A 16,604-nucleotide genomic window follows, 5' to 3' on the forward strand; every position below is an offset into this window, starting at 1 on the left:
CAGTTGTTTACTGATGCTGTAATCGCCCGTGTGGAAAGCAGCAGCTGTGTTGTCTGTGGTGCTCTGTGCGTGATATGCACAGTGTGTGTCGAGTGCGCTGCCGCTGCGGAGAGTTTAGCCTGCATCGTTCCCAATCAGCAGTTCAAAAATTACCGAAGACAAATTCGGAATTCTGAAGTGTGCTTGGCGAAAGCCTTGTGGTCAAGCCACTGCCACTTCCCCGAACCGCTTGGCGCGTGGCGGGCTTCCCACATGTGCGGTTGCTATTGGGCGCGAGGACATACCGTGGCGCCACCTCTCGGCTGCTCGCGCCTGACGCACTAAGTGGGATAACGCGCGTTGAACTGCTACTGTGTGACGCTTTCCCAGGTAGTTTGGCTGTGCGCTAATAGTTTATTTATTCATTTAATAAATGCACTTGGGTCTGGACCTGTTCAGGCTCAATTTGAGACATCAGGCCCACTCACTCGGCAACAACAAAACACGTTACCGTGTGAGCGAGCTGCTGAAGTGGCAGCGATCGTGCAACGACCACCGTTGTTGATGCTATGGAGCGAACTGAAGGTGCCACACCAGTCAGAGGCAAGCGGTCACTGAATATCGGTAATAAGATTTCTCTGTGACAGGTGCCGAGCGCTTTCAGGCAGCGCCGGCGGAAGCGGCGTCGTTCGACTGCTCCCTAGAACTTTGTACAGCAGTCGGGTTGGGCAGTTGGAGACGACGCGGATAAATATTTAAATTTCAGTGTTCTGCATTTCACGCCGCGCATTCTTGCGCACTGACCGCGACGGTATTGCCATTCGAGCTTCGGGCGAATGTTTGTTTATCCCGCGCAGGGTAATTTTGCTGACTCTTTCCTCATGAGGTCACAGTCTGTAATGTTCTAGTTTGTGTTTATTGGCTTGCTCGGCCATTCGAAATTATCACTCCAGTTGAGGCGCGTGCGTGTTATTTTTTGTCACGCTGCAAAATCTTTTATTTCGTTTCAGTGAAACTTCCATTGTCAAGCATCAATGACTTCATTGAGAAGAAATTTGAGACCTCCCGGCTTTTGATAGAAGGGGAGGCTGTCTATGACGCAAAGCACGTAGTGGTGTGCAGCGTGAAGCTTTGCAAAGACGATGAAGTCACATTTGTTGGGCTTATCCTTCAGACCTCCGCTGTCAACAAAGACCCTCACGAGCTGGAGATAGAAATAAAAGGAAGGACAGTGACTGGTTGGTTTATGGTTTATGGGGTTTAACGTCCCAAAGCGACTAAGGCTATGAGAGACGCCGTAGTGGAGGGCTCCGGAAATTTCGACCACCTGGGGTTCTTTAACGTGCACTGACATCGAACAGTACACAGGCCTCTAGAATTTCTCCTCCAAAGAAATTCTAGCCGCCGCGGCCGGGATCGAACCCGCGTCTTTTGGGTCAGCAGCCGAGCACCATAGCCACTGAGCCACCGCGGCGGCAGGACAGTGACTGCTGCATCTTGCACTTGCAAAGCAGGGTATGATACTAACATTGGTTTCATGATTGGAATATAACTGTTGTAGTTTATCTTTTGCTCTGCAGGCACTTTTCTGTGAATTAAACTGTACATATTACTACACAAATATTATGAAACATTGTAACATGTAAGCTGCATCTACTGCTGAAACAAGTGAGAACATTATAATATCAGATGTGTTTGGTAAAGCATGATATGCGTTCTTTATTTTTTATAGCCAGCACAAGTGCAAGCACATGGTTGCTCTGCTGCTGCACATTCATCATGCAGAGACCTTCGACCTCATGTCATCTACTGATTTGCCTCAGCAATGGGGAAAAGATCAGAAAGCCGTTGTGAAAGGAAAATATGCACCAAGGAAGATAGTGGACCTACACTGTACCAAAAAGGCAAGTCATGATGCATGTTGCATCAAATTGAAATAAGAGGAGGATAGAGTATCACAAAATATTATTATGTTAGCATATGTATTATGATTAGCAATGACTGCACTTAGACCTGTAGCAATGCTAGGTGTTTGTTGTGGTGCAAGTTTGGTTTTGGTCGAAACATACACGAAATTTGTAGCAGAAAAATAAAGTGCATAGTCTGTCATCCTTATTTTGCTCATGAACTAGGATACAGCGAGGCAGAGTACTTTCAGGTTTATGTACCTTTCATAAGAGAAGACAGTAGTTTGCTGCTGTTTCATTTGATTATGAATACAGTGGCACAGGTGTTTGCACTCGTGTACTTCCATGTGTGAATGCCTCTCCTGCAGCGTACTAACTTTGATGCATGCTTCAGTTTAGTCAAAGTTACAAACCTTTTGTGACAGTGACTCTTTTCATGATTTCAAATGCTTGCTCTGTTCATAATACTGGTGTGAGATAAGTGCTGTGAACAATCCCTTAGGTCAATGTTCTTTATAGTCTTTGAGTGCACTTTGCACAGAGTGCATCGAGACTAACAAGCCATAGCTGTTATCGAAGTTGTTTGTCCACCACAGCTGGAATATTTAATACAGCCAAAGAATATAACAGATAGTTTTTAATTATTGCTGAGAGGATGCATGTGTTAAGCAAGGAGAAACAGCATCAAAATAAAAAAATTACTTGGAAACATTGCTTGGCATACTCGCAAAAATATCTGCATTTTTATGTGAAAAGTTCTCATTTCGAGCATGACTAAGACCACTACAGCCTCTTCCAATGCACCTCGAGAACTTCTGGACTACTGATCAAGTTAAGGCGCACTAAGTTTGTTGAAAGTAGCCGTGCAACAGCATCAGAGCTGTACTAAGTTCAGTTTTCAACATCATAATGAGGATTAAAAAGTGCCATGAAATAAAAATGCTATTAGTGTGCTCAGGAAAGTAGGCTGATTGAACCTTTTGTGTTTCAGGCTAAACGAGACAATATCAAGGTGCCTGATGGCAACATCCTGAAGAGGCTGCTTCAAGAATTGCCATACAACTGCGTAGCACTCCGCCACAGTGAAGACAGTAAGTGGATATATTTTTATAGTTTTATTTGATGTAAACTGCTTTGTGACTTAGCACCTCATTATAGCATGTCAATTGAAAGGTACCAATACCAATAATTACCAAGCTTTTTTACTGCATGTAAACAGTTTCGTATAGTGCACTGCCACTGTTTGTATTTGTTATTTGAACCAGTTGTTTAGTTACTCATAAATAAATAGTTTCAGGAAAACTTAGATGCTACAGTATGCATCTCTGTTTAGAGAGCAACACAACCAAACGCAAAAAATGCACAGAAATTTATTTTTTGTTTCAAAGCACACCAATAAATTTGTATTTCTTTCATTTCAGGAAGTCACTGTGAACTGTCCAGTAAATGTTTAGGCAGCAAGAATGTGGACCCATCATGCACTGACACAGCACCACTGGTACCCACACAGACAATCACATCCACTGTTGATAGTGTTACAAGTTCAAGAAGCCCAGGAAATCTCGGTGTGAAAAACCCACCAGCACTTGTTGAAGCTGTCAGGAAGGCCATTGCAGCCGGAGCACACCAATAAATTTGTATTTCTTTCATTTCAGGAAGTCACTGTGAACTGTCCAGTAAAGGTTTAGGCAGCAAGAATGTGGACCCATCATGCACTGACACAGCACCACTGGTACCCACACAGACAATCACATCCACTGTTGATAGTGTTACAAGTTCAAGAAGCCCAGGAAATCTCGGTGTGAAAAACCCACCAGCACTTGTTGAAGCTGTCAGGAAGGCCATTGCAGCCGGAGCACACTCAACAGAAGAAATTTACAGCCACCTCCAACAGCAATACACAAACACAGAAATTGACATGGTAAATAATTTAACAAAGACTCAAGCAAATTCTCCACACTGGCTGATGTACAGGAAAGGAATGGTGACAGCATCAGTTGCCTATTCTGTATACACACGAGTGCACACACTCCGGACAAGGATGGGCCCACATGATGTGCGACCTCTGTTGAAAGTTTTATTGCGAGAAACCTCAGTGCAGACACCTGCAATGGCAAGAGGCACTCTGCTAGAAGAAACGGCAAAGATGGCCTATTTAGCTGCAAGTCAGCATCAAAATGTAAATGTCCAACAGTGTGGACTTTTAATTTCAGACCAGCATCCATGCATTGGTGCCAGTCCAGATGGGCTAGTCACATGCGACTGCTGCACTCCAACAGTGCTTGAAGTGAAGTGCCCCATAAGCTTAGAAAAATTTAAAGCAAAAGAATTAACAAGAGAAGGCGTAAGCTTCTGTCTGAAAAAGACCAGCAAGTACTTCTGTCAAGTGCAGGTACAGATGGGATTGGCAAGGGTGACTAGTGCTGATGTTTTTGTGTTCCAAGACAACGAAAACTTGTTGTTTCCTGTAGAGTTCAACAGTTCTTTTTTCAATGATGTTGTGGAGAGGGGTGTTGACTTTTTCAAGTCCTATGTGTTGCCTTACCTTGCAACTCAATGACAACTGGTGTCTACCATTCATTCATTTTTACTGTGCCAATGGCTGGCAATAAAGAGTGTGTTCATGCATTTCAAACTTTGATGTTACTGAGACTGAAAACTCAACTTGCACACTTAGTTTCATGCTGTTTGCCGCATAATTTTTTTTTGACATAAAGAAGAAAAATGCATGAACAGAATGAAAACACTAAAAGATTACAGGAAAACATTTCGGTCAAGAGAAGCAAGACACCTAAAGCACATATGTAAAGGAAGTAACAAACTTGAGGTAGATGATGAAAACTGGTGATAAGAACATATAAACAGAAGGGCAAACACAATCTACAACTCACTCAAGAAAATGTAGAAAAATTCCCACCACTTCGTTCAAGCAAACAAAAAAAGGAGCCGTAGGAAACACAATCCAAAGAAGAAACTGTGCTGAAACATATTGTCCATGCACTTTGGTAGTCTTCTACTGTACTAAATACTTGTCACTGCTGAAGATAGGCTTCGAGAGATTCACTATTCCTGCAATGACTTTGATAATGTCGTCAATGTAAGCAAAAAGCTCGGTGCCCAAGTTCCCCGTCAAAATCTTAAACACTTTCATGCGCTGAATTGCACGTTCAACATGAACCCGAGCTGCTGCGATGCTTTGATTTTCTTCAGCTTCATGCTTTGTAAGTTGGTTTCTCTTGCGTAGGAAAGGTGGACGCACCATTGTGATGTTGTGCTCAAGGCAGAGTTTGTCTATTAAGAACCCTTTATCCACCATAACGCTATCAATTGAAGGTAGAAATCTTTCTAGAATCTTGCTCTCCTTTGTTATATGGGAGTCAGATGCTCGGCCACCATAAGCTTCACTTACGTAACTAATGTGACCTCCCGGTGTCTCACAAACTAAAACCTTAGCTGTGTACACACCCTTGTACCAGCTATACGTTAACAGCTGGGACTCCATATCCTTCGGCCTCTGAATCGGTATCTCCGTACAGTCTAGCACAGCTCTGACACTTGAATACTCCTTGAAGTACACCGTCAAGTTATCAACAACAGCTTCCTTGCTCGGCCAAAAGACTGCATTTTTCATTATTGCAGCCAAGACTACCACACTGGCCTTGAAGATCTCTGATGCCGTGGTGCGATGAATGCCAAAAAGCACACCAAGCAGTACGAATGGCATGTTGTAATGAAGCTTGATGAGGGTTAATAGCACCGCATCTTCGTTTGATAAGCAAAATCGTTTTGCTTGCATCAGCATCCGGCTGTCAGTATAAATATCGCATATGTTATAGAACAGCTGGAAGCAGGGAATCCCAGTTAAGATGTTAAGATCTTTTTCTCCCTGGATGTTTGCCGTGCTCAGTGGTTGTTTTCGTGCAGCATCGAGCGTGTCGACTTGCACGCCAATCTCCTCCTTTATGGCATGAAGCTCGGCAGGGATATCTGAAGCAAATAATGTACATTTATTTTTGTAGTCAGCAAATGCAATATATATATAGATAATCCTGCTGACAATGATACCTTGATTGCCACCTGGACCGGGATTGATATCTGCATTGAACCCTGAGTCAGGTGCACTGTCTTCAATTTCTCCTGAGCAAGATGTACTTGCTTCAATTTCTTGTTCGCATACAGGCAACGGTACCAGCTTCTCTTTAGGGAAAATGTTGCTGAACGGCCTATCTTCTGAAAATGAAATATGAGCTTCAGATATGCGTTTCTCCCACAGTGGTACTGCAAACTTCTATCTGCATAAAAGCAAATAATTAAAACAGTTAGCCACAGCCTTTGCTATGCAAGTAGGTATAAATTCTTCACCCTTGCTGCACGCACTGCAATATCAGCCTTAATTCCACTCTAATGAAATTCTTGACTAACAAATGAAGAAGCTTGCAGTTGATACTTAGGTGATCAGGTGAACAGCACCTGGTCTTTGTATTTTATTGACGTTGGCCGTTTAAAGCTCGGCCTCTGTTTGCATAGCACATTTGTGGAAACAAATTTTAGCTTAGCAATGATGTACACTGATTTTCAGAACAGATGCATGTTGAAATTTAGCCAAGCCGTTTTAAAATGCGTTCGTACATGTTCGTCACGCGCGTGCAAGTGGCACAAAATGTAAACAATGATACGAGCACCATTAGCAGATACTGGTTCTAGCACTTGTAAGAAAAGATAACATCAGCAAGCCTACGAGCGCCAAAATAACAAATGAGCTTAATCATGGAAGTTACACGCCACCGGCAAGCATTAGTTCGCTTTTATGAGTCTCGCGGCGCAATGAATACATTCATTCATCAAATACACGCCAGTTCAACACCACGTTACCAAAAGCTCCCCGCACAAAGGCGCAGCAAGCAAAAAAAGTATTATTTGAGACACAAAGTAATACCTACTTGCAAACACGTAACTATGCTACGCATGCAGTGCTATGCGCGAAATTAAAACTGCGTAATCGCGCCCGACGCTGCCATGCACATTCAGCTTACCTCCGCCCTGTACCCTGTTTCGGCGACGCCGAGCAGACGGCTGGCGATCCAAAGGCCGAACAGGCAGGTTCTGGGATGGCACTGCTTCGCGTAGAAGCCAACGCCTTTTCCACCCTGTCAACAAACATCCTTCGTTGACTCCACAAGTGATACGTGCGCAGACGCAAATACGCGCCGCAACTTTGGCCGCTACTCACCGAACAGTTTAGCGCCAACTCCATAGACGAAATCTTGTTCGCTGAAATGCTTGCTGCACACACGAGAATGGGCACTCGCACCATTTCCCATTCGCAGCTTGACTAACCAAGCATCTCGCAGCTTTCTGTCCTTCGGGTAGAAGTGGAAGCTTACGCCTGGTTCCGCCGCGTAAGTCCGGCATTGAGGCACAGAGCAGTAAGCGACCATGGCAAAAGCTTAAATAAACTGTAGCAGTACCAGCGACGACACACGATTAAAGTGCGCAATGCTGGCACTCACTAAAAACGAAAAACCGCCTGATTACTGTCCTTCGGGCGAGTCTTACTAGGTCGCAATCAAACTTAGACGAGGAGGACAAAATCTCTGCGCCTCCCGTAACCGAGAGTAGAGTAAGCATGAAATGTTTACGGGCCTAATGTCATCTCGGTGGACACCCGAACCGCACCGTACAGGAAGGGAGGAACGCCACCACCCGTTCAGCGCGATGCCTTGCCATTTGAACGCAAGGGTTTTTGAGGAAAGGAAATGGCGCAGTAATTCTCTGCCATCTCGGTGGACACCCGAACCGCACCGTAAAGGAAGGGAGGAACGCCACCACCCGTTCGGCGCGATGCCTTCCCCTTTGAACGCAGCGCTTCTCCCCCGGATCACGTATGACAACGAAGTGTAACGTGGCATTTATGTGCTTTTTGCACGCGTTATTAGAAATCGGAAATTATAATTCCGTGCATTATCAAACCCACAGCTCCACTGATATCTTGATAAACATTGAGAAGGCACTGGCAGCAGTTATTTTTTGTCTCATTTGGAGACCAACCGGCGCTTCCATGCCGGTCGCGTAGGAGGGCTTAGAGAGTCTCGTTAAATCTCGTTAAGTCTCGTACGGTGCCCGGATGTTCTCGTTTCAGAGCCCGGATGAGTGGATTTCAGTGCCCGGATCACTGGAATTCAGTGCCCGGATGAGTGGATTTCAGTGCCCGGATGAGTAGATTTCAGTGCCCGGATGACTGGAATTCAGTGCCCGGATGAGTGGATTTCAGTGCCCGGATGACTGGAATTCAGTGCCCGGATGAGTGGATTTCAGTGCCCGGATGATGGCTCTCGGTCTCGGCGTGACGTCAACACACTGCCGACAACGGGAGCTAAAAGCATTTCATGCTTAAAAATGCAGATGACAACACGACTTTTAGCATTTAAAACGCACAAAATTCAGGCGAGCGTCCGCTTCAGCAACAGCAAGAGGAGACCCGTGATCCCACTTGCTACGCAAAAGCGACGCTAGCGCCATTCTCTCCAGTGGTGGCGCTCGCGCCCAATAGTCTCTGGCGACTGCGGTCGCTTTCGAAGCGAAAAGCTTCACTACGCGGGCCAGAGCCGAGCTTCGCGTGAGCCGAACTGGTGAGTTATGCGCATGCGCAAAACCGAGTGACGTCACGCACCGCTCAGGTGGTCATCCTCGTCGCTGCCGCAGCCGTCGCCGCCGCCGACTCAGTCGTCTGACCTTTCGGCGCAGTCGCGCGCTACTGCGCATGTGCGTCGCCGCTTCGCTGTCGCTACAACTTCGCGCTTCGCCTCCTCGCCCACCGTCTGAGCTTTTTTTGCAGTCGCGTGTTGCCCGCGTCGCAGCCGGTAACCCTCCTCTCCCCATTCCTGAGGGGAGCTTTAACCGCGCCTATTTCCGTCTCCTCTTCCGCCTCCGTACAGGCAGTGTGTGGACGGCCGCCAAACCACGCATAACTGAAGCTTTTCGCTTGTATATCCAGTCTTAACCAGAGCTAAGACACTGCCTAATTTTTTTTACCGTAGTGTTTTAGAGCGCAGCTCTTTGGGGCCTGCTTCATGGCGTCGCCGTTGCCCATTCGGCGTTCTTTGTGTTCATTGGCGTTGGCGTTGACGTTTTACACTCCCATCCTTTTAAGGAAAGGAAATGCACAAACTTGCTTCCTGGGTAAGCAGACGCTCCAATCGCGCTGTTCTGTGGCTGATGCAGCCGTATGAGCCGTTGCCTAGCAACCGTCGCGGTGGACAGCCAAACCGCACCGTACAAGAAGGGAGGAAGTGGGAGTAAAAGAAGAAATACAAACGGGTGGCGTAATGAAGAAAATGAATTTGAGAAAAGAAAATTACACAGTAATTGTCTCGCATATTTCGGTGGACACCCGTCATCCGTTTGTAGAGGAAAGGAGGAAGTGGGAGTGAAAGAAGAAACAGAAAGAAGGGCCGTAATAAAGAAAATGAAATTGAGGAAAGGAAATTACGCCGAAGGTTACGCCACAGCGCGGAGGAGAGGCCCCAGCTGGCACGATTCCAGCGCACGGACGGACACCGCGAGCATGAGCCATTAAATACTTTCGCCTTCAAATTCCGACCTGTGTCAATGTTGTGTCCCCTTGTTGCTTTTGTGTGTGTGCGCCCCCTCCTAACGACCACTCGCATTCCCCTCCTAACGACAGTTCGCATCCTCCTCCTAACGACCGCTTGCCCCTCGTCGCACGCTGTCGCCGGATGCCCCCCCCCCCCCCCCCCCCCACGGTGCGCCCCCGCACCCTCCTCCTGTTCTGGGAAGCCACTCCCTCCCGTGGACGCTTCTCCGCTCCCCCCTTTCTTCGGGCGGCCAGTTCGGCTCCTGCCTCGGTCGACGCTGGTCGCACCCTCATCGGCTTTAAATAAACGAAGTCTTAAAGTACCGTGTGCGTCTTTCGCTGCATTCAACACAGCGACCGGACACGACAGTGGCGACGAGAAAGTGGATTCGACCCGCGCTACGCAACGCTATTGACAAGCCATGGCTACGCGAGGGTTTCCCAATCAGATACCAGAGTTCAACGGCTCATCGTGGTCATCGTGGGTTGGACGCCTTCAGTTCTACTTTGAAGCTGGCAGCAGTCATTGACAACCTCCGATCACTATTTGCAACGTTCGGCCTGCCGCGCAAGGTAGTGTCGGACAACGGAACACCGTTTGTGTCTGCGGAGATCCTCAAGTTTTATCGCGACAACGGGATCTCATCAGTTACATCGGCCCCCTACCACCCAGCGACAAACGGACAAGCCGAGCGCTACGTAGCCGAGCTAAAACGCGCCCTTGAAAGAGATCAGACAGGCTCGCTGCAGCGCCGCCTTGCGCGCTTTCTCTTCAAGCAGCACACGACGGTTCAGAGCACAACAGGCGAGACCCCCTCGAAAATGATGTTCGAGCGTGAAATGCGAACCCAGCTCACAGCCATCCTCCCCGAGCCAAAGGCAGAGACGTTCCGGGAAGAAAAAGCAATTCCGCGCTGCGGCACGCTTAATGAGGGGCAGCGCGTCCTCGCCCGACAGTTTCTGAAAAAGCCACGCTGGGAGGAAGCTACAATTGTCAGACGCATAGGCCTGCGCTCTTGGCTCGTCAACATACATGGCACAGTAGCACGCCGACATCTCAACCAGCTGCGTAGATTTACGACGCCGTCTGAGAGCTGTCCGCCAGCGGAGAGAACACGTGCACCAGCTTCCCACATAGCCTGGCACCTCTTCCCGGAAGAAGAGACTTCGCCCAGGACAGACCCAGGAGACACAGCGAACAACAGCCAGCCTACAAGTGTTTCTCCCCCGAGCGCACAAAGCCAGCGCGCCTCCACGCGTGAGCGCCGACCCCCTGCACGATACCAGGCAACTTTCTAAGGGGGAAGGAAGTGTTGTGTCCCCTTGTTGCTTTTGTGTGTGTGCGCCCCCTCCTAACGACCACTCGCATTCCCCTCCTAACGACAGTTCGCATCCTCCTCCTAACGACCGCTTGCCCCTCGTCGCACGCTGTCGCCGGATGCCCCCCCCCCCCCACGGTGCGCCCCCGCACCCTCCTCCTGTTCTGGGAAGCCACTCCCTCCCGTGGACGCTTCTCCGCTCCCCCCTTTCTTCGGGCGGCCAGTTCGGCTCCTGCCTCGGTCGACGCTGGTCGCACCCTCATCGGCTTTAAATAAACGAAGTCTTAAAGTACCGTGTGCGTCTTTCGCTGCATTCAACACAGCGACCGGACACGACAGTCAAATACGGATTGCTGCGATGCATAGTACGAATTACGAGACAAGTGCGAAAGCAAGAATGAGTACTGTTCTTCAAAAGGTTGACGTAACTGCGTGGCTATGTCTATATGTTAGCGGCATGCATGTGGCTGGGCAGAAATAGTGCGAAGGCTAGCAGTATAACCGATAGAAGCCAATGAATTTGGTGGAGTGGAGCGATCCGCCATGAAACTATTTTGGATGTTGGAACCTGCTCGCTTGCATTTCTAGCTCGAGCGGTATTAAGGGGCTAACACTTGGTCAGGGTTCCCCAAATTATCACATACCCCTTTTTCCTAACATCGGGGCTACGGATGCTCGTAATTCGTGGCTCGTAGCAAGTGCCAGCTTCGGAATGCTTGAGATAGTGGCTTGACAGAACCATGTCAGACCTGCTATCTGTATAGGTAATCACATATTATGGAGTAAATGACATATCAGACCGACTATCTTTGGGTAATCACGTATGATGGAGTAAAAGGGCGGGCATGCAAATGATGTTTGCAGCAATACTTGCTGAACTATTTTACGCCTGCGTCACCGTTTCGTGGGCTTCTAGCATCACGAGTTATTACTAAATCGCATGCGATGTTCTTGCACTCGGTGGAGGCATTTGCTGCGGTGGGGAAGCGGCCTTCATAACCTATCCCCTGTCGGCACAACGGCCTGTATGAATGTTGCAGGAAAATTAACTCTGGCAGTGCAAATTACGTTTTTGATTTTGGCGCCGTGCCGCGTTTACAAAGTGCGGGCTGGCCGCGGCTCCCATATGCGCCCTGTCGTGTCCCGCTGTGTGGTGGCCCGAAAGTTGTGCTTCTCACCACTTTCAACAGATGGCGCCAGGGCGCTTTAAAAAATACCGCCAACCAAATTAATTTAGTGTTCCGGTCTATAGAGACGCGCGTAAAAGCCAACAGGCAAACCATGACGGCGCCTGCCGATGAGCCGACCTGCGGTGGAACGAAAATTTATTTGGCATGCCTGTCGTGCCCAGGAGGCCGGAGCCACAAACGTAAACATCTGCTCGTTGCGGAGCTGGGGCGCTGGAATCGGTTGCTCTAAAAATTGCACTAAGAGACGAGGACCAGAAGATAATGGCAACGCGCCATACTGGTGCAGCAGTTAGCTGGGATTACTAGAGATATTAACACTCTGATGCCGAGAAGTTTACCTTTGTATTCAAGGAATTTGAAACCAAGCACACATATATAAACTTACGAATTTGAAGAAAATTTTGCCAGATCGTCGGCACACTCTCATACAAAACATCGAGAGATTTTGCTTAATTTAATAGGTATCGCTATACTTACGTCTATCGTGATCTGTGGGCACTTGTACACCTGAAAAACAAAAAATGAACTTTCTCGCATCCAATCTGCAACTGGTGTTGGGCGCTCGGTTTTTCTCGCCCTCTGGAATCGCTGCGAACGCCTTCGAGACGTGTCTAAAACTTCGGGAATGGTACGATTTTACTCCGGAGAAAGGCTAGTCTGAGTTGCATCCCGCCCAAAGTAACTGTGCAGCTCTTGCATAGATTTTTGATGGAATGTTATATTACGAATTTTGGCTATAATGAAACGAGTTTAAGATTGTTTTACATGTTCACAGAAACGAGGTACTTCAGCGTCGAAAACGTATGGGAAAATGTAAAATATAGGTGTCAATTCCAGAAGAAAAAAAAAGGCAACAAAATCGTAGTAAAAATATGACACAGTTTTGTCGTTTGGATGTACCACAGAGTTTCCCGTTTTACAACGTTTTTTTTCTAGTATTGTACAATTTTTCGTTGTATTTTTCAGCAGTTGTGCAGATAAACAGATGACAGATATATTTTACAAAAAATTGTTACTGCAGATTCATGGCGAAAAATGCAAGAGATTTGTTTGGACAAATTTTTGTATTGTATCTTTAGGCCTCGTTTTTCTAATGAAAAAGCTGGAAGTGTGTAAGCTCCGGACAGCGCGATCTAAAATGATTTTAACAGGTACTTACACCCAATAGCGAGGTGCTCTCGGTAATATTCCAGCTCCGTCATCAGGTTACGCCCTTCGTCGTAAAAGTCGTCAGGAGGGTTTAATGGGCTACTTCTGTATGTGTCGCGCATTCGCACACAAATACTTATTATGTTCATGAAGAAATCAGCCTGGAAAGATAAAATGTGATACAGCTTATGGGTTATGGGGTTTTAACGTCTCAAGGCGACTCAGGCATTGACGGACGCCGCAGTGAAGGACTCCGAAAATATTGTCCACCTGGGGTTCTCTAACATGCACTGACATCGCACAGTACACTGGTGATACAGAGAATGCCTGTAGGTTCATTAATTTTTCGGAGTGGCAATGCAGCGGCGGAATGACGGCAAAGTCAAAGGGAAGCTAAGAGGGTCCGTTCTTACGTGCGTCGCCACGCTTCACGGGGCGGAGTTAGAACGACTATAGGCAAGAATCCCCTTAGGCTCTGGTAAGCCTGCCACTTCATTTTATTGATGCAGTAAATATATTCTGAAATAAATTGTTCCTGTAGCTGGGTCTTCGGTAACAATTCACTTGTACCCCACTAACTACCGGAGCCCTTTGATCATGGCCGTTTCATGGATCGGTAATGGATTTCCGCTTCTGCCTATAACCTATTAGTCTAGCCTTGTTTAGTATTCCCGATTGATGTTCCTTTAACGCAACCACGGAGTGAGTGATCCTTATTTTTTTAATGATAAGTTGTGGCGCTAGCTCGTTTCGTTTTCATCGCCGCGTGATCACTCACAACTTCTCCTACTTCTCTGCTGGCAAGTGACAACCAGCATGGCTCGTCGGGTCGCGACAACTTCGAGTCATTTTTCGCCTTGGAAGTTTCTGAACCCACAGTGGGTAATGTCATGTTTGACGAGTAGGGCTGCTTAACGAGATAGAGAAGCCGTAAGCTCCCTGCGAGCAGTTGAACACGTCCTGGCGAAGTAGCAGGGATCGCTCTTCGATCCTCTTTCTACAGGAGTGACATATGCGACGATGCTCTGTAAGATCAGCGGGAAAGCGCTGTGGTAATTCTCGCGTTCAGAAAAAGCCCTCGCTAAAGGTATGTCGGACGAATCTGATAGATTTGTTACAGGGCACGTTGGTGGGATACCATGACTAGGATTAAAGGATAACAATTTGAGTTGTTTTACAAAGAACGAAACTTGGATGTGAAAATAAATTTCATCGCGAAGAGGTAGACGTTCGCGCTTACTCGTACTACTGTTATTAAAGAATTGAAAGATATATCGTGACAAAGTGTTAAGAAGTTTTCAGGATACCAATCTTTTCCAGTTGAGACCTTTGTTCGTTTTCTCTAAAATTTTCCAAACTCGGCACTCAGAAAAATGTTTCCCTAACTTTACTGGTTCTTATCTGAGAAAAGGGACAGAAACTAGAGCCGTCGAAATTTAGTGTGACGTTCAAAGCTAAGTTAATATAAATTAACCGATAGAAACGTCATTGAGATACACCTTACATACAGTATTAAAAAAAAAACTTGCGAAACGCGTAAGGAAGAAGAGAACAATTGGTTCAGACGGTAATGAAGAAACATTTTTCCGTTTTTATACTTAGTTAGTTAGTTAGTTATATTGATTTTTATGGCGCAAAAGCAACTGAGGCTATGATGCGCCAAACACAAGGTTAGAGTTTTTGTTAATGGTGAAGCTTTTTTAGAAATACTTAGAGTTTGTTTAAAACGTTGGCTTCCTTGAGAAGCCTAAAAATACATGAAATGTCAACCAGTGCTTGATCACCTAAGAGTAGCATGGGGTGTAATGGGATGCTTTCCCTGTAAAATGTTGTGAAATATTTCTTTCTTAGTTCTTCTAGTTTTATGCATGAAATTAAAATGTGGTTCACTGTGAGTTCAGCACCACACATTTCACAGAGAGGTTTGTTTTGTTTGGCTAGCAGAAAGTTGTGCGTGAGGTGGGTGTGTCCAATGCGGAGCCGACATAAAATAACTTCGGTAAAACGTTTTTGATGCTTACATGATTGCCATTCCCCTAAATTTGGCTTCACAGAATGTAGTTTGTTGTTTACGTGCTCTTGCCATGCAGCCTGCCACTTATTTCTGAGTTTACTGTAGATAAACTTTAAGCAATCCCTGTGCGGTATGTTCACTTGCTTTATTTGGCCATTCCGGGCTTGTGCAGCGCATACATCTGCTTTCTCATTGCCCACAATTCCAACATGGCTAGGCACCCAGCAGAATTTAATGTTATGTTTTTGTTTTGTGATTTTAACAATGTTATGTATGATGTTTCCTATTATAGGTTCAGCTGCATTTCTGGAGTGCAGTGCTTTAAGCATACTCAGGGAATCGGTGTAAATGATGCTATTTTTGATATTCTCTCTTACTATTTTTTGCACAGCTACAAAGATGGCATAACACTCAGCAGTAAAAACCGATGCGCATTCTGGTAGTCGCATTATCTGTTTGTTTTTTCCTTGTATTACTGCACTTCCAACGTGACTTTCTGTTTTTGAGCCATCGGTATAAAATTCAATGTAAGTGTCATACTTTTCTTGTAGTGCAAAGAATTCCTGTAATATGTACTCATTTGGCGTTTGCTTTTTATCTAAATGTGTCATTGTGAGGTCACATACTGAAGGCAGGCTGTACCATGGTGGTAAATATTCATTCCTTTGTGCAATATTCGGTAGGGCATCTAGTACTGTTAGCTCTTCACATTTATCTTCAAAGCGCAGCAGTAATGGTCTGATAGAATGTGGTTTGTTGATGAATAATCTTTTACATGGGCACTTGGTGACAACTGGATGGCAGAGATGTTTCGGAAGAGAACGGATTTTTAAGACATATGAGCATGTAAGGGCAATTCTTCGATCCTCAAGAGCGGCTTCATTAGTTTCGACGTAAAGGCTGGCTACTGGTGATGTTCTGTATGCTCCAGATGATAGGCGCAGACCAAGATTATGAATGGGGTCTAATCTTTTTAAGTAGGATGCTCTTGCCGAACCATATATTATGCACCCGTAGGCCAGCTTGGAGCGCACCAGAGAGCGATATATTTGTAAAAGGCTTGCTCTATCGGACCCCCACCGCTTCCGTGAGAGCACTTTTAAGATATTGAGGGCTTGAGAAGCTTTCTTTTTAAGGTTGTTAATGTGTGGTAGAAATGTGAGTTTCTTGTCGAAAGTTACGCCTAAAAATTTGTGTTCTTGTTTAATTGGTAGCGCAGTGTGATTCAAGTATAGATTGGGATCGACCTGTAGGCCTCGTCGCAATGAAAAAAGAACAGCTACTGTTTTTTGAGGAGAAAATTTAAACCCATTTCTGTCTGCCCAAGCACCTAGTTTATTTAGTGTGATTTGTATTTGTCTCTCACAGGTTGATATGCTAGAGGACGTGCATGCTATTTGTAGGTCATCTACATAAACTGAATACATTATGGACTTGGGTATTACTTTAGCT

General features: G+C 46.2%; 3 protein-coding genes across 5 annotated transcripts in view; 1 reads left to right on the forward strand and 2 right to left on the reverse strand.

Moving 5' to 3' along the window:
* The window catches only part of LOC149366352 (uncharacterized), a 35,335-nt gene that overhangs the window by 6,462 nt on the left and 12,269 nt on the right, over positions 1-16,604 (reverse strand). Inside the window, exons 5-6 of the mRNA XM_089550324.1 lie at positions 13,149-13,299; positions 12,467-12,496 (exon numbers count right to left, since the gene is read on the reverse strand). Of these exons, the coding sequence (XP_089406450.1) occupies positions 12,467-12,496; positions 13,149-13,299 (181 nt within the window). The remainder of the gene's footprint in view (positions 1-12,466; positions 12,497-13,148; positions 13,300-16,604) is intronic.
* LOC149366353 (uncharacterized) lies at positions 854-4,446 on the forward strand (the record flags this gene model as incomplete). The annotated part of the gene is made up of 5 exons (XM_089542743.1): positions 854-1,217; positions 1,464-1,494; positions 1,712-1,883; positions 2,878-2,977; positions 3,542-4,446. Coding segments are annotated over 5 exons (1,572 nt in total), but the record flags the coding sequence as incomplete, so codon positions are not given.
* LOC149366354 (uncharacterized) lies at positions 3,243-9,628 on the reverse strand. Of its 3 annotated transcripts, XM_089550314.1 has the most exons (4): positions 7,117-9,628; positions 6,920-7,033; positions 5,952-6,116; positions 3,243-5,873 (listed from the first exon to the last, which is right to left on the reverse strand). In XM_089550314.1, exons 1-4 carry the CDS (start codon positions 7,322-7,324, stop codon positions 4,900-4,902), a joined length of 1,461 nt encoding a protein of 486 aa, XP_089406440.1. In that variant the 5' UTR covers positions 7,325-9,628; the 3' UTR covers positions 3,243-4,899. The 3 variants fall into 3 exon arrangements, 2 of the variants coding, with proteins under 2 accessions (XP_089406440.1, XP_089406435.1); XM_089550309.1 differs by having other exon boundaries at positions 3,243-6,116; XR_016283732.1 differs by lacking the exon at positions 3,243-5,873 and having other exon boundaries at positions 6,073-6,178; positions 6,920-7,252.

Source organism: Amblyomma mixtum, chromosome 1 (assembly GCF_055824585.1).
Source record: "Amblyomma mixtum isolate Tamu chromosome 1, ASM5582458v1, whole genome shotgun sequence".
NCBI lineage: Eukaryota > Metazoa > Arthropoda > Arachnida > Ixodida > Ixodidae > Amblyomma > Amblyomma mixtum.